At 48.3% G+C, this 22,892-nt stretch overlaps 1 protein-coding gene across 9 annotated transcripts in view; it reads left to right on the top strand.

The window, feature by feature from the left end:
- The first annotated feature begins 18 nt into the window (after positions 1–18).
- The window catches only part of Elmod3 (ELMO domain containing 3), a 38,628-nt gene continuing 15,754 nt past the window's right edge, over positions 19–22,892 (top strand). The window contains exons 1-7 of one of the 9 annotated variants that reach the window (XM_087656632.1): positions 57–91; positions 2,979–3,258; positions 12,289–12,363; positions 13,444–13,513; positions 13,624–13,671; positions 20,007–20,075; positions 20,646–20,737. In XM_087656632.1, the coding sequence (XP_087512758.1) occupies positions 20,021–20,075; positions 20,646–20,737 (147 nt within the window). In that variant the 5' untranslated portion in view covers positions 57–91; positions 2,979–3,258; positions 12,289–12,363; ... (1 more) ...; positions 13,624–13,671; positions 20,007–20,020. 9 annotated transcript variants of the gene reach the window in all.

Raw genomic sequence — 22,892 nt, 5'->3', positions numbered from 1 at the left:
ATGTAGTTCTAGCGCGAGACAAGCGGCACTTCACGCCTGCGCGATGAGGGGGATGTGGGACCCTCTTACCGGAACGCTGGGGACGCGTCCGGTGAGCCTGGGGTGGGTGTGGGGGTGAGGGAAATGAGGGTGAGGGGGACGATGTAGGGTGGAAATGACCACCATGGGGCCACACAAGCCTGAAAGTTGCAGGTTCGAGAGAGATCCCGTCTGGGAGACAGAGAAGACCTGGGTTCTGGTGCCTGTTCTGGAATGGATTCGCTGAAACCTCGGAAGCAAGTCCTTGCTTTCCTCCCCTCTCCCTTTCCAGGCAGTGAGAAAGTTTCTGTCCCCACACAGCCTCTATCTGGGTATCTCGATGAATTGAGAGCCTGTTGAGACCAGCGCAGGAGCTCCCCTGAACCTGTGTTACTCACTGCCCCAGGACTGGCATCCGCACACAGGTCCCCGACGTTACCCCTAGCTGGATCCCCTACTCTTTTTTTTTCTTTTTAATTTTTTCTTTTTTTCGGAGCTGGGGACCGAACCCAGGGCCTTGTGCTTGCTAGGCAAGCACTCTACCACTGAGCTAAATCCCCAAAACCTTGGATCCCCTACTCTTTTTTTTTTTCCCCCCGGAGCTGGGGACCGAACCCAGGGCCTTGCGCTTGCTAGGCAAGTGCTCTACCACTGAGCTAAATCCCCAACCACCGGATCCCCTACTCTTAACCACTCTTTCGGGGTCCCACCTAGGAACAAGCCTCAAGAAAGACTAAGCCAAGGACCATCTTAACTATGTGCATTTGCATTTAAGGACGCGCCAGTTTCTAAATCAGCTCTTCAGAGAGCTTAAGCTCCAGCAGACAGTCTAGATATCCTACCGTCTTAATGTTGCCCTTGGAGGAAAGTAGGTCCGAAATATGGACTTGACTTAAGAGGGATTTGTTTGTATAAGAAGCCCATTTCCTTAAGTACCCACTATCAGGAGGAATGACTTTATAATCTTGAGTATTTTGTCCCATATTACAGTCCCCAGCAGTGCTCCACTCCAGTATGTAAAGCAGGCCATGCTTCTGCACTACTTGGTTCGTTTTCCACACTAACAGGAAAACCTTCCCCAGACTTTGTCACACCCACCTGTGTACCCTGCCAGGTTAGCTGATAGGCATGTGTGTTATCCTGTGCTGTCATTCAGGCCAAGGTGGAAGGAAAGGAAAAGAGAGGTAGATGCCGAGGTTCCAGTGGGGAGAAAGCTAGTTCCTGGGGTGTTGTGAGTAAGATATTACCACCATCCTTCCTAGATCACAGCCAGCCAGAAACTTGTTTGATACTGGCAGCTCAGTCCTTGGGGAATGTAAGTCATATTCCCCCACTGGAGGATTGACTTCAAGGATCCGCCTCCCCTCTGACTTAGTCCTCTGAGTCTGTGAAGTATGATCGTTCGTAGTGTGTGAGAGCCATCCACTCACATTTTCCCCCAGTCTTAGGGACTGAGCCTAGTTTCCCACCACTAAGCTACAATCCCAGCCTTCCACACTAACTGGTTGGTGTGTGGGTGTGAGTATGCATGCCCATATAGGAACAGAAAGACCAGGGGACTGTAAATTGCCCAGTTCTGCTACTCTGTGCCTTATGCATTTGAACTTGTGCCTAGCTTCTGTCACAGTGCTTTGTCCCCAACCTTGAGAAGTAGAAGTGAGCCTGAGTTACGTAGCAAGTATGAGGCCAGGCTGAACAACATCTATAAGATCTTTCTGTGTATCTGTGTCTTTATTGAGAAGTGGGGGAGGGAAGGAGGGAGGGAGCGAGAGACAGGAGACAGAGACACAGACAGAGAGAGAGAGAGAGACAGACAGAGAGAGGAGGGTTAGAGAGATGCTCATCAGTTAAGAACATTTGCTGCCCTTGCAGAGGGCAGAGGACCAGGATTTGCTTCTCAGCACCTACATCCTTGTAATCCCAGCATTAGGAAAGCAGATATAGGCAGATCCATAAAGCTCATTGGCCATCCCAGCCTGCTCATTGGGTTCCAGGCGAATAAAAGAGATCTCGTCTCAAAAAATTAAGGTGAACAGAGCCTGAGGAACATCGGATAATGTTGTCCTCTTCACCCGCTCATACACACATGTGTACACCTACACACACTTGAACTCTGAGTGTACATGCATATGTGTGTACACACGAGCTGGAGATGAGATGTAGCTCAGTGGTAGACTATTCACCTGGCGTGCATAAAGAGCTGGATTTGATCCCCAACTGTAGTTGCGCGCGCACACACACACACACACCACACACACACACACACACAGAGTTCTCACACACACACACAGAGTTCTCACACACACAGCTCTCTCTCACAGAGTTCTTACACACAGTTCTCACACACAGAGAGAGACACACACACAGAGTTCTCACACACACAGAGACACACACATAGACACACACACAGAGTTCTCACACACACAGCTCTCTCTCTCTCTCTCTCTCACACACACACACACACACACACACACACACACACACACACACACACACAGAGAGTTCTCACACACACAGTTGACCAGTTTGCCTTTACAAGGTTAGGACATCATCTTGCCTTTTGAGTTTTTCTATCACTCTGGGAAACAGGTCCAATATTGTAAGGCCCACAGCTCCACCCATGTCTAGGATCTGAACAAAGCCAGTGTAACCACCAGTCAGTCTTACCCCCAGTAAGCCAGCTAGGTCTCAGTGATTCATGGCCAGAAACAGACCCCACTTCTTAAAATAGTGCCACTGTTTTCTAGACACTGACAATTCACCCCACCCCCAACCCGCTGCATGGCCCCTCCAGTCCCAGGGTGTGGGCAGTGAACAATAGGCATCTGGCTTAGTATCTTGTTTATTTAGAATTAATTCACAGTTGCTTAAAGATTTTAAAAGTCTTTTCCCTCTTGAACAGAGAGAGGCATGACTGAATGATGAAGCCAGTCCCCACTACCCCATTTCTGTTTTTCCAGAGTGAGGCTCCGAGGTTCCCAGGGGCTTTCAGGACTCACAGAGACCTTCTGCACCTTGGTGATGGCCCAAGGGGACTGTTTTCTTCCTTGGAACCTGAATGACTGCCAAGAAGGAAGACGAAAGTAGAGTGCTTGTCTCTCCTGGTGGCTCCAGGCCTCAGGCTGTCCTATCGAACCCCTTTCAGAGCTCAAGGACAAGGCTCACTTCAACTAGTGAGCTTGAGTCATGAGTGAAACATCTTGCTCTTTCCTTATCGAGAAAGAATTTCAAGATGGACAGGTGAGTGCTTCTACTTGGGAAAGAAGGTGCTGGCTTGGGATGTGCTGTTAATGAGACAGAGACTGGTGTTTTAGAAATATTGAGGGGGAAATGATCTGTAGGCTGAAGGTATAATTCAGCAGTAAACTGTTGGCTGTAGGTTCCATCTCCAGGATGAGACTGACAGACAGAGAACAGAGACAGGAGAGTCTAGACCATCATGGTGGGACACTTGAGATCCTAACACTAGGGAGGTAGAGAAAAAAGATTAGGAATTCAAGTTCTTCCTCAGCCCCGTGATGAGTTCTAAGTCAGCCTGAACTATAGAGACCCCGCTCAAAGCAGAAGCCTCTGTCCGTCTTCAGGTGGTACCTTGTTTTCTGAGTGGCTCACAGAACCCTGATTCCTTTTGCTGGGGTTGGGGAGGGAGATCTGAAACTCCCTAAGAAATCAGTATGGCGCGGACTTATCGATTAACTTCCTGTCCTCCTCCCTGTCTATCACTGGCTTGGCAGTCTGTCTTACTTGGCTTTCTATGGCTGTGATAAACCCCGTGACCAACAGCAGCTTGGGGAGGAACAGGCATCTTATAGCTTACAGCCCATCACTGGGGGAGCTTAGGGAAGGCATCCCGAGGCAGGGGCTGAAAGAAAACTGTGGAGGAGCACTGCTTACTGACTTGCTCCTCAGCCTCAGCCTCACCCTCACCTGACCAGGCACTGCCCAGAGTGGCTGCCCTCCCTCATCAGTCGTTAGTCAAAGTTTCAGCCAGGCAGGTTGGCACACGTACTTAATCCCAACGGAAACAACAACCATGTCTAAAGTTCAATATGACAGCGGTGTCTTCTCAGTGGAGGGTCCCCTTCACAGATGGCTCTATTTTATATCACGTTGACTATCAACTAAGTAGCAACCAACCACCGTCCTGAGGCCTCCTGTTGAGTGCAGTCACGTGTATGTCCACGTGGGCCTGGCCGCTAGCCCGACATTCTGGACCTTCCCCTCCGTCTTTCTGGCCAGAAATGGGTTACCAGGGCCAGAATCCAGACAAAGCATTTGCTGGGCTCTCCAGGGAGACCTCACATTCAGAAAAGGACAAACTGTTCTTTCCTCTAAAAAGGAAGTCTCTGGAAGGGGACAGAAATGTAGACAGAGAAGAATGTAGTGTTCTTTATAACATCAGGAATCACCAAATATTACTGAGATAGAATTTCAATAAATTATAGCTATATTTTGTATCTTGTACTTTGCTGATGCCTGTGGAGAACTTCAGAGGCAACTTGGGTTGCGTGCAAGGGTGGTAGAAGTCTTAAAGATGGGCCTAGAGAGGTGACAACACTGGCTGTTCTTCTGGAGGACCCATGTCAGGTAGCTCATAAGCACCTATAACTGAACATCCAGGGGATCCAGTGTCCTTTCTGGCCTCCGCAGGCTGCACACGCATGACATAAACTCACACAGATGTACACACTTAATTTTAAAACCTCAAAGTAGAACTGGGTGTGGTGCATACCCCTTTAATCCCAGCGCTTGGGAGGCAGAGACCAGTGGATCTCTGTGAGTTAGTCAGAGGCCAGCCTGATCTACTTAACAAGCTCCATGCTAGCCCGACAACATAGTTAGACCCTGCTTCAAAATAAAAGAGGGAGCTGGCTCAGTGGCTAAGAGCACATGCTTCTCGCAGAGGATCCAGAGTCAGTCCTGCACCACATGGCGGGTTCCAGTACCCAGGGGTCTGATACCTTCTGCCTCTAAATACCCGGGAGACATGATGTTCACAGGCATATGTGCAGGCAAAGCATTCACACACTTAAAATAAGTCTTAAATTTTTTGAAATAAATAAGAATAGATTTTTTTAAGGACTCTATTTTTTAAAAATCACATCAGTCAATCAAGACTCGCAGAGATGAGACCACTAAGATGCTAAGACAGGCCAGGCTAGTAGAGAAGGTGGAACTGGTGTTGAAAGGAGCAGAGGACACAGACTTGTGTGCAGGAGATCCAGGGAGCACCAGAGGTCAGAGGTGAGGTGAGGATGTGTAGTGGGTGTTGGCGAGGAGAGTGCTCAGACTTTTGAAGGTCGGAAATAGAGGAGTCCGCTCTACTGTGGTGTGTTGGGCTTCCATTCTTACTTGTAGTGTATAAAGAAGTCCAAACCGGGGTCAGGCAAATAACTAAATGGGTAGGAGCACTTGCCATGCAAGCACAGGGACGTGAGTTTAACCCTCAACTGCACATAAAAGGCCAGACGGATGCCTGCAGCACCAGGGCAGCGGAGGGCAGAATGGGGCCACTGCAGGCTGGCTCCAGGTCCACTGAAAGATTCTGTCTTTGGGGATTAAGATGGATTAGAAGAGGGCTGGAGAGATGGCTCAGAGGTTAAGAGCACTGACTGCAGGTCATGAGTTCAATTCCCAGCAACCACATGGTGGCTCACAACCATCTGTAATGAGATCTGGTGCCCTCTTCTGGCCTGCAGTCACATATGCAGGCAGAATGCTGTAATAAAATAAATAAATAAATCTTAAAAAAAAAAAAAAAAAAAAGATGGATTAGAAGAGAAGAGAATATCCAGTTCCCCCTTGGCCTTCCTCATGCACATGGGCAGGCATAACTGCACACACTCCCAGGGGAGTGGGGGGTCACAGAAGTTAAACCAGTATATAAGAAGTTTCTTGGAGATAAACGAAAGGATCATAGTATCGGGATGATCTGGGTTTCCAGGGCCCTGCACAGCACTGAGTCCACCCCTATATTTTGTTGGTGGTTTGTTGGCTTGCAACAGCCATCCCCCTAAACGTCCAGGCTGGGCTCTAAGGCGTGCCACGCAGCCCTGGCTAGCTAGTTATCATTCTTCCTCCTCCTCCTTTCCTCACTTTTTTTTTTCCTTTTTGATTTTTTTTAAATGGTCTTGCTGTGCAGCCCAGGCTGGCTTTGAGCACACATTGTCCTTCCTCAGTCTCTCAAGTGCTTGAGCCCAGGCTTGTACCACTGTGCCAGCCTTTTTCTTTTTTATGTCTATTCTTATTTATGTATTTTAGAGAAGGTAATATACTTACATATTCCAAAAACCTGAAAGTAAGAAAAAATAACAGTAGAAAAACCTGTCTCCTGCCTTCTGTGTGGGCACCTTGTTCCTTTCCCTTCCCACTCAGCTTGCCTGATGGAGGCATGGGCGCTCCTTACTTGGGAGTGATCCTGGAGATAGTCATAAATGACAAGCAAAAATATCTGTGTGGGTTTTTTTTTTTTTTTTAATGATGGCAGAGAGGGGAGAAGGCAAGAAAGAAATGGTAAGGTAAATGAAACAAATTGGTAGACTGCAGGAAGGTGGGTCTTGGTTGAAAGTTCTTCACCTTCCCAGACATAACGGCACACATCCGTCACCTGAGCACTAAAGAGGAGAAAGAGGCAAGGGGACACAGGTCCTCGGCACAGGTTATAAGAGCCGGGGCTATGTAATGAAACAGTGATTCAAAACATTAACAGTGATGAAACTAAATTCCAAATATATTTTACATAAACATAAAAGAAAGAGGTGGGGAGTAGTCTTTCCTAAACCCAGGGAAAAGAAAAGCAAAGTTTCATAGGTCATGTGGAAAATGGGCGGAGGGGAGGGGGCACACAGTTAGCCCACAGGGCAAGCAGTGTGTGTTGCCTCCTGCAGCCCTTACAGCGCCAGAGGCTGGCTAGCACTTCCTGAGGGCTGCATTGCATCTCGCCAAATGGATTCTTTACACTCTCAAGTCCAGCACTGGTCAGTGTTTAGTGTTTGTTCAGCTCGCGGAAACAGTGCTACAGTGAGTGAAAATAAACACAGGACTCTGCCGGAGGAGCAGTGGATCTGTTGGCTGAGCACTAGACCACGGTGCAGGCTCAGGGCATGGACAAGGTGGGAATTTGGGCAAGGATGTCACTCAATCAGTAATGTGCTTGTCCCTAATGGATGATACAGACCTATGACTGTAGACCCAACACTCTGGAGGCGGAGGCAGGAGAACCAGAAGTTCAAAGTCATCCTCCATAGCAAATTTTGAGACAGCCTCAAATATGGGAGACCTATCCTCCAAATTACTATCAAGGGCTGGTAAGTAAGACCACTTACAGGCGTCCAGCCTGGTGAGCCACATGCACCTAAGGGTAGACTCGTGTGCAGCCCAGTACAAAACCCCGCATTCTTTAAGAAGACATTTGCAACATTAGAACATCTTTCTTGTAATTTTCTTTCTTTCTTTTGTTCTTTTTTTTTATAACTTGAATGTGTGGTTCTCGAGTATGAATTTTTTTTTCTTTTTTTTTTTTTTTTCGGAGCTGGGGACTGAACCCAGGGCCTTGCCCTTGCTAGGCAAGCGCTCTACCACTGAGTTAAATCCCCAACCCCGAGTATGAATTTTTTAGATGGCAGTATCTGTTGCAAGGTCAAAGGTTAGAAGCATCAGCATCTGGTGAGTTGTAACCTTTGAACCCTCTAATAAAATAATTTTTTAATTATGTTTTTGACCTTTGATAACTGACTATTGGTTCAACTGACTATTGAAACATTATCTCGGAATGGTTCGTATGCCATTTATTTATACGGATTAATCAGGTTCCTCTAGAGAAGAGAACTGATAGAATGTATACACATACATACACACAGAGATTTATTAGAGTGGCTTACAGGGTGTGGTCCAGGTAGTCCAACAGAAAGTCCAAAAATGCAGTAGTTCAGTGCATGAGGGTTCAGCTGGTCTTCAGTATACACCAGAATCCCAAGAAAATAGCCTCTAATCCCAGTGGGAAAAGTGGATTTGCCAGTGGGAGTGAGGACAGACAGGCAGGTGTATCCAGCAGCTCAGGTTTCAGCTAATTCTAGATGTAGTCAAGTTGACAACCAAAAATCGTCCTCGTATCATGCTTTTTAAAACTGCCTGGGGCTGGGAAGATTGCTCGGCAGTTAAAAGAACTTTCTGCACTTCCACTTCCTGAGTTCACTTCCCAGCACCCATGTCAGAGGGCTTGTGCCAACAGATCTCTTCCCTCTCCTTGAGTACCTACACACACGACAGACTCTCGGACACACACACACACACACACACACACACACACACACACACAAAAGTAAGAAAAGTTGTAAAGATAGCAATGTGCTTTTGAGCTAGGGAGCAGGGTAAAGAGCCTACTGTGTAACACAAGGCCATGCATTTAGATCCCCAGAACCTATGTAAAGCCAGACGTGGTGGCCCATGCCCATAATCCCTAGAGTGAGACGGGAGGTGGAGATTTGAACCCCTGAAGAGCCCCGCAAACCTGTCACAGAAAGCTGGAGACCTGCCTTAAAGCCAGATGGGAAGTGAGAAGAGGTGCTTTATGTTGGATTCTGATGGGCACATGTGTACCTACATATACCTCGCTCTTGAAATTATTTAAAATGACACTTGCCTTTTGTGTAAATCAGGCGTTTTCTATGGACTTAGTTTTTCTGGGGTGGTGGTGTTGTTGTTGTTGTTGGTGGTGGTGCTGTGTGTGTGTGTGTGTGTGTGTGTGTGTGTGTGTGTGTGGTGTGTGTGTGTGTATGAGCGTTGTAGTCTAGGCTGGTCCCTAGCATCCTCCTATCTCTGTTCCTGAGTGCTAGGATTGCAAGGTGACTCTACCAATCCCAGCTTGTTTTGTTTGGTTGGTTTATGGATATGGTTGGTTGATTTTTTTGAGACAAAATCTCCTATGTGTGTTTTTCAAATTTATTTTTATTAATCTTTCAAGAATTTTGTTCATGTATACAATATATATTGATCATATTAGCCTCTACTTCTGCCTCTCTTTCCAGAACCACCCCTAACGCCTCCTAAACTCATGACCTCCCCTTCATTTAAAAAATAATCACCCAGCAAGTCCAGTGTGTGCTGCTCCAGTGTTTGTGACTGTGGAGGGATCCGCTGGGGCGCTCAGACCTGCTAGGGCCCACACACTAGAGAAATCCCTCCCTTTCCATCATGTGTGCTTTTGGTTTATTTTTGTTTTTAACTTACTGGTTTATACAATTTTTTCCTACTGTTTTAGGAGGATTAGCCCATACCTGTGCCTGTGATGTGAGCGGGGACAGTTGCACCTGTGCCTGTGATGTGAGTGTGGACAGTTGCACCTGTGCCTGTGATGTGAGTGTGGACAGTTGCACCTGTGCCTGTGATGTGAGTGTGGACAGTTGCACCTGTGCCCGTGATGTGAGTGTGGACAGTTGCACCTGTGCCCGTGATGTGAGTGTGGACAGTTGCACCTGTGCCCGTGATGTGAGCGTGGGCAGTTGCACCTGTGCCTGTGATGTGAGTGTGGACAGTTGCACCTGTGCCCGTGATGTGAGTGTGGACAGTTGCACCTGTGCCTGTGATGTGAGCGTGGGCAGTTGCCCCTGTGCTTGTGATGTGAGTGTGAACAGTTGCACCTGTGCCCGTGATGTGAGCGTGGGCAGTTGCACCTGTGCCTGTGATGTGAGTGTGAACAGTTGCACCTGTGCCCGTGTTGTGAGTGGGGACAGTTGCACCTGTGCCCGTGTTGTGAGTGGGGACAGTTGCACCTGTGCCTGTGATGTGAGCGTGGGCAGTTGCACCTGTGCTTGTGATGTGAGTGTGAACAGTTGCACCTGTGCCCGTGATGTGAGCGTGGGCAGTTGCACCTGTGCCTGTGATGTGAGTGTGAACAGTTGCACCTGTGCCCGTGTTGTGAGTGGGGACAGTTGCACCTGTGCCCGTGTTGTGAGTGGGGACAGTTGCACCTGTGCCCGTGTTGTGAGTGGGGACAGTTGCACCTGTGCCCATGATGTGAGTGTGGACAGTTGCACCTGTGCCCGTGATGTGAGCGTGGGCAGTTGCACCTGTGCTTGTGATGTGAGCGTGGGCAGTTGCACCTGTGCTCGGGTTGTGAGTGGGGACAATTGTGCACCTGTGCCCGTGTTGTGAGTGGGGACAGTTGCACCTGTGCTTGTGATGTGAGCGTGGGCAGTTGCACCTGTGCCTGTGATGTGAGTGTGAACAGTTGCACCTGTGCCCGTGATGTGAGCGGGGACAGTTGCACCTGTGCCCGTGATGTGAGCGTGGGCAGTTGCACCTGTGCCCGTGATGTGAGCGGGGACAGTTGCACCTGTGCCCGTGATGTGAGCGTGGGCAGTTGCACCTGTGCCCGTGTTGTGAGTGGGGACAGTTGCACCTGTGCTTGTGATGTGAGCGTGGGCAGTTGTACCTGTGCCCGTGTTGTGAGTGTGGACAGTTGCACCTGTGCCCGTGATGTGAGTGTGGACAGTTGCACCTGTGCCTGTGTTGTGAGCGGGGACAGTTGCGCACCTGTGCCCGTGATGTGAGTGGGGACAGTTGCACCTGTGCTTGTGATGTGAGCGTGGGCAGTTGTACCTGTGCCCGTGATGTGAGCGTGGACAGTCGCACCTGTGCCCGTGATGTGAGTGTGGACACTTGCACCTGTGCCCGTGATGTGAGTGTGGACAGTTGCACCTGTGCTTGTGATGTGAGCGTGGGCAGTTGCACCTGTGCCCGTGTTGTGAGTGGGGACAGTTGCCCCTGTGCTTGTGATGTGAGCGTGGGCAGTTGTACCTGTGCCCATGTTGTGAGTGTGGACAGTTGCACCTGTGCCCGTGATGTGAGTGTGGACAGTTGCACCTGTGCCCGTGATGTGAGTGTGGACAGTTGCACCTGTGCCCGTGATGTGAGTGTGAACAGTTGCACCTGTGCCCGTGATGTGAGCGTGGGCAGTTGCACCTGTGCCTGTGATGTGAGTGTGAACAGTTGCACCTGTGCCCGTGTTGTGAGTGGGGACAGTTGCACCTGTGCCCGTGTTGTGAGTGGGGACAGTTGCACCTGTGCCCGTGTTGTGAGTGGGGACAGTTGCACCTGTGCCTGTGATGTGAGCGTGGGCAGTTGCACCTGTGCCTGTGATGTGAGTGTGAACAGTTGCACCTGTGCCCGTGTTGTGAGTGGGGACAGTTGCACCTGTGCCCGTGTTGTGAGTGGGGACAGTTGCACCTGTGCCTGTGATGTGAGTGTGGACAGTTGCACCTGTGCTTGTGATGTGAGCGTGGGCAGTTGTACCTGTGCCCGTGTTGTGAGTGTGGACAGTTGCACCTGTGCCCGTGATGTGAGTGTGGACAGTTGCACCTATGCCCGTGATGTGAGTGTGGACAGTTGCACCTATGCCCGTGATGTGAGTGTGGACAGTTGCACCTGTGCCCGTGATGTGAGCGGAGACAGTTACACCTGTGCTTATGATGGGAGTGGGGACACTAGTTCAAGGGCTTTGCCACTGTTATGTGGTTTTGTTTCTTTTGTCATTGTGCTTTGCCGTTGTTCTGTTTTTTTACACAGTACTTGGGGAAAGGTTTGCTGAATGAAGGGGCTGGGCAAAGTGCCTCAGTGAGCTTCATTGACACGGGTCTCAAGACTTGCTATGACCAGAGCAACCTACATAAGATTCCTTAGGGCCCGGTGAGATAGCTCAGCAGTAACCTTCTTGCCGCCAAGCCTGCTGAGCTGAGTTCAAGTCCCCAGACTCATATGGTAGAAGGAGAGACCCAGCTCCTACAAGTTGCACTCAGACCTGCACATACATACATACATACATACATACATTCATACATGCATACACGCATACACACAGTATTACACTAAGTAATCCTTTCATAGTTTTTTCCTCCCCCCCTCTTTCCCACTCTTCTCCCTTTCTTTCTCTTATGGTGGGCTCCCTGGCCACATTCGTGCTACACGATGCCAGCCTCTTACTCATCTTAAGATCCTATGAAGTAAATGTCTGAAGCAAAAGCCTGCCTGCACCACCCCATCGTAGGGGACAAGGGTTGAGTTAGGCTCTTCTGCAGCCTACACTGGCTTGACCCTGCCTTTACCTCCCGAGTGCACCACCATGCCTAGCGGCTCACCTTTGTGATATTGTAGTTAATTTTTCCAAAGTTCATTTCTCTGTGGTTCTAGGAAAAGATGAGAATTTAAAGTATGGTCCGAGAGGGAGGTTATTCCTGCAGGAAACTGACCGCGGTCTGCCTCTTTGTCTTGCAGGTAGAAAGTGTCTCTGCTGGGCTCTCGCCATCATACAAGGACAATGGTGCACTCATGGCTTTCAGAGGAATTCCTGTATGTATCACCCATAAGCTTTGTGTGCTGGGTCACAGGAAAGCATAAACTCTAGGAGCTCCCGCTCTGGGAGAGCACAAACCCGCCACGCAGAGTCTGTCTGACAAGATCACACCACCCAGAGGATGAGCACAGAGTGAATGAGTGCACTGGGGCTGCCTGCAGCACCCCACAGCCTCAGATGCGTTTATTACCATTCAACAAGGCAGATGCGTGTCCCCTACATTACCCGACCGCAACCTCACAGTCGAAGATTGCCAGGAGCCCCACTTTAAGAATCACTTTTAGCCAGGCAGTGGTGGTGCAAGCCTTTAATCCCAGCACTAGGGAGGCAGAGGCAGGCAGATCTCTGAGTTCAAGGCCAGCCTGGTCTACACAGTGAGTTCCAGGACAGCCAGGGCTACAGGAGAAACCCTGTCTTGGTAAAGAAACAAAGAAAAAGGAATCACTTTTAGGCTGGGGGAAGTAGTGCAGGCCTCTAAGTCCAAGCATTTGAGGGTCTGAGGCAAGAAGATAAGAGTTCAAGGCCTGCCTGCACAACATAGCAAGACCAAACCAAGATTGAATTTAGAGCTGGAGTGTATGTTGGTGTAGAATGTGTGCTCAGTATACACTGGGCTCTGAGTCAATCCCCAGCATGTGCACATGTATGCACACACACACACACACACACACACACACACACACACACTGAGAAAATAGCTCAGTCAGTAAAGTAGCCTTGCTTTGAACTCTAGAATGCACATAGACTAGGCCTGCTGGTGTGTCTTGTAATCCTCGTGCTGTGGAGGCAGAGGCAGGAGGATCTTGGGACTTACTAGGCAGCTAGTCTAGCCAATCAGGGACCCAGGTCCCAGTGAGAGACCCTGTTACAAAATGCAAAATGGGAATCTCCTGAGAGCACCCAAGGTTGACCCTGACCTACATGAGTGTGCACACACACACGCTTTTTTAAACAGTCCATCAGAATAGTCTTCCAGCCTCTAATTTCCAAGACATTTCCTACACAGCGGGTGGGAAGAACTGTGCATGGGGAGGCATGGCTCCTACCCTCATTCTAAAGGCTGTCTGCCCCTACAGATCTCAGAGCTGAAGAACCATGGCATTCTCCAGGTCCTGACAGCAGAAACTAACGGATGGCAGCCAGGTGGTAAGGACGCCTAAGGGCCTTTAGGGTTTGGGTGAGACCAGATCAGAACCTCCAAAAATCCACTTTCCATGGTCTGAATCAGTCTTGCTCTTGCTCTCTGAATTTTGTAGGTTTGTCATTCCCCATCAAAAATTAGAAGCAACTGGGTTTGGAGCCAGGTTAGTTATCTGTTGGTGGTTTGCTGTGTGCCTCAGGGCAAGCCATGTAATAATGTCTGATTATAGTGAAAATCTCAAAATTATATCTGTCTGTCTGTCTGTCTATCTATCCATCATCCATCTATCTATCTATCCATCTGTCTGTCCATCCATCCATCCATCTATCCATCTATCTATCCATCTATCCATCCATTCATCCATCTATCCATCCATCAATCATTTATTTAGGGGAGGATGTGGGCCAGAGGGTGACTCACTGGAGTCAGTCCCCTTCTACCATGTGGATCCCAGGGATGAGCACTGAGCCATTTCACTGACCCAGCAGTGGAAATATAAACATCTCTAATCATCACAGTGTGAAAATGAGGCAGTACAGGCTGGGCGTGGTGAAGCAGAGGCAAGTGAATCTCTGTGAGTTCAAGACCAGCCTAGTCTACAAATCTAGTTCCAGGGCTATTACACAGAGAATCCCTGTCTTAAAAAACAAAACAAAGCAAACAAAAGAAAACGAAGTAATACTAGTAAGAGGCTCCGGGAAGTCTCCACTCCGCTCTTTGTAAGGTATTTTCCATACTTTCAACGCCAGTCATCTGCCCGCTAGTTTATTTTAAAGAAAGATACTCTCATATTCAGAACTATCTTGGAGATAGATCCTCTGGCTTAAACTGGCTCCCTTCCGTATGTGGCTTTGAACACATTGCTTTACCCTTCTAGTTATCCTCTCTTCTGCTAGCAAACAAAGCCAGGCAGGGCTGGGGACAGTGCTAGAGTGCTGGCCTTGCTTGTGCTCTGGACCCCAGCCTAAGCACTCTGAAGGGGCGGCCACTGTGGGAGCAGTAATTGCTCACAGCAGGACGGGCCGACAAACTCGGTAAGGATAAATGATGGAGCACAGAGCACACAAAATATACTTGGTAGTGAGCACTCAATCTGCTCCCGTTAACTGGGGGTTCAGTCTTGGCAGGACCCAGGGCTTCCCCTTCCACTGGTGCTCTTACTATTCGTTGCTATTCGTTGCTATTCGTTGCTACCTATGAGGTTGGAGCCCAGGGTCAGTCCGTGTATGTGTGTTTCTTAAAAAGAGGTATTTGTTTTTATTTTGTGTGTGGCTGCTTTAACTGCCTGTGTATCTCTGCACCACTTTCATTCAGTGCCTGCAGAGGCGAGAAGTAGGCATCAGATCCCTGGAACTGCAGTTACAGACAGTGGTGAGCTGCTACGTGGATTCCACAAATCAAGCCCAGGTCCTCTAGAATAACAGCCAGTGCTCTTAACTTAACTTACCGAGCCATCTCTCTAGCCCCTCAACAGTATATACTTTTTAATCTTTAAATGCTACACAGTACTGGGAATGTAGCTCGGTGATAGAGCGCTTAGGCCTAGTTTGCCCGTGGCCCTATGTTGTTGGGTATTTTGAAACACACACTCACACACATGCACACACACACACACACACACACACACACACAAGTAAATAAAAGAATAGATAGATTGGTAGATAGATAGATATAGATATAACATTGCTGCCCCACCTGAGTTAGATTTCTAGGACCCACCTAGAAGAAGAGAACTTGTCCTTTGATCTCCACATGTGCACTGTGGAATGGACACTCACACATAATAAATAAATGTAATTTTAAAGCTTCTGTTTTGTTTCGAGACAGTTTCTCTGTGTATTAGGCTGTCCTAGAACTTGGTCTGTAGACCAGGCTGGCCTGGAACTCAGAGACCCACCTACTTCTGCCCCCTAAGTGCTGCCTCAAACCAACAAAAGTAATGCTCATGGCTAATTTCCATGTACAGAACCGGTGCTGTTTGTTTGATGGATAATGGGAGAGGCAAAACAATCGAGTCAACTAAATACTGAAAGAAAGAAAAATTAAAATGTGAGCTGCATTAGTTACTCTCAAGACAGTTTGCTTCACACATGCGCACGCACGTGCACATGCACGCACACACACACTCACACCCTCCTGTGGGTCCCACTTCAGGATTGTCCTCACATCTTCAGAGCCAGGAAGGGTCAGCCTGACTCCTAGACGACAGGGACAGTGCACACAGTTTCGTCGTCTCTCAGGCACCAGCTGGATAAGGCTAGCTCAGACCTTGAACTTTCTGTTGCTTAACCGTTGTGATGGCCGTCTCCCTGCGGCCAAGGTTTCTCCTGCTCCTGGCTCACAGACATAGTCAGATTGCCTGTAGGTGAAGGGTCACAGGGTTAGAGATTGGTCTGTTGATCATAATATTGCTTAGGGGCCGGCCTCAAAGGTAGGAAGGCGGCTGGGCTCGGCCCCACCAGCTTTCCTTTGTTGAGCCACCCTTGTCCCTTGTGTGTGTTTTCTGGTTTTTGTGTAGCCCTATCTGTTCTGGATCTCACTCTGTAGATCAGGTTGGCCTTGAACTTGCCACAATCCCCCTGCCTCTGCCTCCTTAATGCTGGGATTACAGGAGTGCGCCCACTCTCTCTTTTTTTAAAGAAGTACTTGATTTGCATAAGTGTATGTCCATGTCAGTGAATGTCACTGGGAGCCTGTGAAAGCCAGAAGAGGGTGCTGGAGGCTTTGAAGCTAGAGTTACTAGTGGCTTTGTCTGCCATTAAGGATGCTGGGAACCAAACACAGACCCTTTGGAAGAGCAGCAGGTGCTCTTAGCTGCTAAGCCCTCTTGCTAAGCTTTCTTCTTTTGGAGGGGAGCTGAGAACCGAACAGACTGTCCTGGCTCCTACCATGCAGATGCTCTGAGCCAAACCCCCAGCCCCTCATTCTTCTCCTTTTGTTCAGTCACCATGTCCCTAGTTTGCATCTCCCTCAGTCTTTCGTGCTGAAGGTTGAACTTTGTTTCTCTACTCATGCAACACCGAGTCCTGTTGACATTATACAGCTGAGTCATTCCGAGTCTCAGTGTCTGCTGCCCCAAGGCTGGAAGTAGCAAGGTGGAACTCCCTGGCTGCTAGATCAGTTTGGGACCCTGACACTCGGGACCCTGCATCTATAAACCACCCCCACCCCGCCCCCATCCCTCTGACTTGCTGGCTCCAGGCCCATGGCTGTGTCAGTATAGTGAGCACTTGTTGAACTTTTACCTCCTGCTACATACCCATGTTAGAAGCTGCAGGATTGCCTCACATTCACAGAAATCCCGTGAGAACTCACAGATAATCATAATATTTTTGGCCAAAAATACAGCTAGTAAGCAGCAGGGATGACCCCTGCCCTCCTCTTCCAGACAGCTTTTGCCTTGCTGTCAGCAGAATCTGCAAGTCTGTTGGATCAATCCAGTTTTCATTACTGTAACAGAGTGCCAGAGGCTGGATAATTTTATGTGGAATAGAGGTTTGAGCAAGCATGGTGGCACATGCCTGTGTTTCCATCACTTGGGAGGTGGGGGTAAAAGGTGAGGAGTTCAAGATCATTTTTGGCTAGATAGTAAATTCAAGATCACCCAGGGCTACATGAGACCCTAACTGAGAAACAAAGAAACAGACAACCTGAGGTTCATTAAAGTTCACCTTCTCAAGGTCAAGGGGCTGCATCCGGAGCCCTAGACTGGTGCAGGGTATCGCATGACAGACGAGAGGGAGCATCCGACGTGCTCCTTCTGGCTCCTCCTTCCTGTTTTATCTTGAGGCAGTTTTACTATGTGGACCAGGCTGGTCTTGAACTCACAGAGCTCTGCCTGCCTCTGTCTTCCAAGTGCTGTGATTAAAGAAATACACCATCATCCCTGGCATTTTAAACAGTTGTATGAACTGTAATTTTCATAAACGCAGTCAGGTCTTCTGGCAAGTACAAATGCTACACACCCAAGCAGCAGACCCTGTCTGCCAAGGTCACCGAAAATCAAGGGTTCTCCTGCTAAACTAAAAGGCTTGATTCTGTGGCAGACTGAGCAATGACGTGTTTAATATTCTTTTCAATCCTTTTGTCATAAAAAATGTTTTCCCACTGCAATTACTCTTTTTGAAAGAAAGGTCTCACTATAGCCCAGGCTATCCCTCGACTCACAGTAGTCTTCCTGAGTTCTGGGGCTACAGGCATGAACCACCATGCCTGCCTGACTTCAGGTTGATATTCTACAAACCCAAGATTTTAAACTGTTCTTATTTTACAAAAGAGGCAATAGCACACAGTGTTTTGTGTCAGAACTCTTGTGCTTTTGGTTCACACATATGTGTCACACAAACACAGACATACATCCAATATCAATAAATATATAATAATTTAAAAGACCTTTTCAAAAGTACCCTTAGGGGTTGGGGATTTAGCTTAGTGGTAGAACTTGCCTAGCAAGCGCAAGGCCCTGGGTTCGGTCCCCAGCTCCGAAAAAAAAAAAAGAAAAGAAAAGAAAAAAAAATTTGCCTCCTCAAAAGTACCCTTAAGTATTGCAGTTACCGAGGTCACACCAGAATGGGCACATTTTACCCAAGTAAAATCCTTTTATGAAAGCTGAAACAAGTTTTGATTATAGTTGTTAAATACTTTGGCACTCCATGCACTTATTCTTCAATTATGCAGCTTGTCCTCTAACTTACGGTCTGAAATGTCTGGTATGAAAGATGTGGAAGGACACTACAGAGGAAGCAGCATGGTGAAGGTCACATTAACGAGAGTAGCGTGCCTGGCGAGGTGGCCATACCTTGAGTGTGCTCGGGGAGGCAAGGGATACGATTGCCACGAGTTTGAAGACAGCCTGTCTTACATAAAGTTCCAGACAAGCCAGGGCTATGTGGGAGAGACCATCAATAATTTATACACACATGTAACAGGCAGGGTGGAATGGGTAAAGATGTAGCTCCCCTGGTAGTGCTCTGTAGACCCAGTGTTTTTCCTATGACTGCAGCACCCAGGCTTCCCGCAAAACTGCTTCCGGGTTTTAGTGACTAAAAGGAGACAGGGCATAGTTGAATGCTGGGGTTAGGGGAAATGGTAAGTGCTCCTGCAGCTGGCTGTGGTGGACGTGCCTCCTGGCGCTGGAGGCTGAGGCAGGAGAAGCTCTTGAGTTTGAGGCCAGTCTGGACTACGGAGGCATATTCTGTCTCAGTAAGAACAAAAAGCAACCATCTAAACCAAACCTCAAGAAAGGCTAAGCAGCTGCTGGTCACAGGGCCGGTTTCTGTTAGGAAAGACTCAGTGCAGTGGAAATGACATCGCAGTGTCCTGTGCTCTGCACAAGGCGCCGTGAGAAGATGCTCCCTCATTTTTGCTTCATTTTTTTGTAGGGTCCTCCTTCCCTCCCTCCCTCCCTCCCTTCCTTCCTTTTGAAACGGGCGTAGCTCAGGCTGACCTGAAACTCACTTTGTAGATCAGGCTGGCCATGCATGAACTCACAGAGACTCGACTGCCTCTGCCTCCCAGGTGCTGGGATTAAAGGCTTGGGCCACCATGCCTGGTCCACCTTTTCTTCAGCCATGTTGTAATCCCCAAAATAAAACTATTTCCTGGAAAAACCTGACACACCAGACTTTTGTCTAAAATGAAGATACATTACTTAATTTGATTTTTAATTTTGAGATGCAGAGACGGCTCAGTGCTGCTGGTTCAGAGGACTAGAGTTCATAGCTACCCATGACCGCAGCTTCAGAGAATCCCATGCCCTCTACTGGCCACTACGGACACCTACACGCACAAGGGCATGTACACACATAGGCATACACGTGAATAGTAAAGGAATATTTATTCTTATTTTATCAGTATTTTAAAGACAGGGTCTCCTATATCCCCAGCAGCCTTCTGATTCTCTATCTCTCAAATGCTAGGATTCCCAGCCATATACCACAGTGCCTGGTGTATGCAGTTTCAGGGGCTGAATCAAGGGATTTATGTGCGTTAGGCAAGCACTTTTAAGACTTTTAAGATTGCTTCTTCAGGGCTGGAGAGATGGCTCAGTGGTTAAGAGCACTGACTGCTCTTCCAGAGGTCCTGAGTTCAATTCCCAGCAACCACATGGTGGCTCACAACCATCTGTAATGGGATCCAATGCACTAAGTGTGTGTCTGAGACAGCTGCAGTGTACTCACATAAAATAAATCTTTAAAAAAAAAAAAAGATCGCTTCTTCAGCTTCCTGTGGACCATTCGACTTTTCATGACTGTTTCCTTCTGTGCTGAGGCTGTCTTGGGGATTCCTATGGACTCCTCGTATGCTTTTTTGGCTTTGTCTAAGTGCTTCCTGTTTCCTTTCTGGTTTCTGTAAAGAAGCCACCAAGATTCAGACATGACAACCTAATGTAATCCTGCTGTATCCTGAAGGCCCTTGGACAGCTGTGGTGTGGGGAGGGGCCGGGTGACAGGGCCTCGGACCCAGAGCTCACAGAGGCTCCTTTGCCCATCATTGCAGTTGTGAGTGCAGAGATGCTCCGAGCCCAGGAAGAATGGGAGGTGGTAGACACCATCCATCCAGACATAGGTAAGTGTGGAAAGGATGCTGTCCCACACAGCTACCAGCAGAAGCCACACCAGCCAGAGCACCTGTGACTAGGACTAAAAGACGAGTCCTTGAATGTTCTCATTCTAGTTATTTGACATAGAATAAAATCTTTCCCATAAATCCTAAGAGGACATCCTACTGCATGATGTAGAGAAGGAACACCACAGGGCAAGACGGCCATTGCTGCCCATCCTCCACCCAGTGCCAAGGGAAGACGAGAGAGCTTTGTCAGGGTTAACCCCTGAAGGGGGACAGGGATGGCGGCCCCACCAGGGCAGTGAGGGTCCTTATGGAAGACATCTCCCAGCAGTCTCTGAAGGCTGGGGACAATTGTCCCAGGTCCATTTCCAACAGATTTAGAAGGAGGATAGAGACTATCTGGGTCTCACCCAAACTTCACCAAGCTAAGGAGAAATGTCACAGTGAGTGATACCAGCCACCACCAATATTGCTGGTAACAAGTGCTTGGTTTAGAGGTGACAACCAGTGGTAGTTTGCTAAAAGGACAACTGTTATCCCCAATCCTTGGCTGTTTTCTCTTTTATCTAGAGAGTGGGGTCAGCTCCCAGCAGCCTGGCCAGTTCATCTCCTTCAACGAGGCCCTGGAGCACTTCCAGACTGTGGACCTCTCCTCTTTCAAGGTATGGCTGCAGGAAAGAAGGCTTCTGCATGCTCAATGGGCACTGGAGGTACAGGAGCTCAGATAGCCTAGAACCAGATTTAGTGGCTCATAGCTCTAATCCCAGCACTGCAGGGAGTAAGGGGAAAAGATTGCTCATGCTTTAGACCAGCTACAAAATGTGCTCCAAGCTAAGCATATGCAGGTGCCTTGTGGTGGTCAGAGAGTGTTGGGTCCTCTGGAACTGGAGTTACAAGTGGTTTGTGTTTCAGTGCTGGGAGCTGAACCCAGGGCTTTCTGAACAATGAATGCTCTTAACATGAGCCAACTCAGAACCCATAGTTCGTGCAGGGCCCTGCTAATAACCTGTGGAACGGAGCCTGAGGAAATCAGGCGTCCTGGGATTCAGACCATGTGCGAATACACATGTTTTTCCCTCTTAGAGATGGAAAGTATGGAGTTAAACTCCAAGTAGCTCATGGAGAGGAAGGCAGACCGTCGGGGAAGCAGGGTACTAACGATTCATGGCAAGTGGGGAGAAATTCCCTGTAGGAGCCAGGAGCTGTTTGTAAATGTAATAAATTTATTTCTTTTTGAAACAGTCTCATTATGCAGCCCTGGCTGAACTGGAACTCACTGTGTTGCCAGGGCTAGTGATAAACTCAAGGCAGTTTGTTCTTCTGCCTCAGCCTCTCGAGTATTGGCGTTATAAGCGTGCACTGCCATACCCAGTATAATTTAGAAACTGAGGAAAGACGCTGAGGGCTGGAGAAAGAGACAGCTTAGCAGTTAAGAGCATGTGTTTTTGCAGAGGATTGGGGTGTGCTGTCCCAGCACCTACATGTCAGCTCACCACCCGTTATTCCAGTGCCAGGGATTCAGTACCCTCTTCTCTCCACCTCAGGCCCAACTTGGGCACCAGACCATGGTGTACAGACGTACACTGGGGCTTTTTCAGAGCTGTCTGTCTGTCAACTGACCAGTGAGACTCCGCACTCATGCACATAAGATAATTAAAAAAAAAAAAGATATGGGACTGGAGAGATAACTTAACAGTTAAAAGCACTGACTGCTCTTCCAGAGGTCTTGAGTTCAATTCCCAGGAACCATATGGTGGCTCACAACCATTTGTAATGGAATCTGGTGCCCTCTTCTGGCCTGCAGGCAGAAAGCTGTATGATGTATACATAATAAATAAATATTAAAAATAAATTAAAGGGGCTGGAGAGATGGCTCAGTGGTTAAGAGCATTGACTGCTCTTCCAGAGGTCCTGAATTCAATTCCCAGCAACCACATGGTGGCTCACAACCATCTGTAACATCTGTAATGAGATCTGATGCCCTCTTCTGGTGCATCTGAAGACAACTACAGTGTACTTATATATAATAAATAAATAAATCTAAAAAAAATAAATAAATTAAAAAGATGTGGATATATGATGGCACATATATGTAATTCTAGCACTCAGGAGGCTGAGGCAGAGAGATCATAAGTTCAAGGCCAGCCTGGGCTACATAGAAATACCTTGTTTCAAAAGTTGTGTGGGGAAGCACACACGTGGGTAAAGGCTTTTGCCATACAAGTCCTGTGACCTGAGTTCAATCCCCAGAACTCATGTAAAGGTGGGAAGGGAGAACTGACACCACAGTGTCCTCTGACCTACACACATATCACACACACACACACAAACACACACACACACAAGTGGGGTTGTTTCGGGTTTTCAGCCTAAAGCCTAGATCATCAGAGAGGCTAAAGAGACAGAAACTAATACCAAAGACCAGAAGATGCCAACACCCAGAATCCTGTAAGGCAGGCAGTGGTGACCCTGGCTTTGTGGAACCAGCATGACATAGTTCAGGAGGGACATCTGACTCCTGGAAGTGTGGAGGAGCTGAATTCTGGGATTCATATCCTCAGAGAAACAGAAAATCATATAAGGGTAGATACCTGGCTTTTGCCTGACCATATCAAGTATGACATAGTCACGTGGACACAGCTGAGCCTCACTGGTCAGTCAATAGCTGGTTCTGACAAAGCCCAAGAGACCAAATGCTGGGAAGACCTCTACCGAAGGATATCCTGCAAAGAATCTGGGAGCTGGGAGTGCCTGTCTTTGGAGTCTCCTGCTGCCTCCTGGCTCTTCCTTCTCCAGGTCCAAACACTAGCTGACAGA

This window comes from Rattus norvegicus, chromosome 4, assembly GCF_021556685.1.
Source record: "Rattus norvegicus strain SHRSP/BbbUtx chromosome 4, alternate assembly SHRSP_T2T, whole genome shotgun sequence".
Classification (NCBI taxonomy): domain Eukaryota; kingdom Metazoa; phylum Chordata; class Mammalia; order Rodentia; family Muridae; genus Rattus; species Rattus norvegicus.
This window is presented reverse-complemented; position numbering and strand designations above follow the sequence as displayed.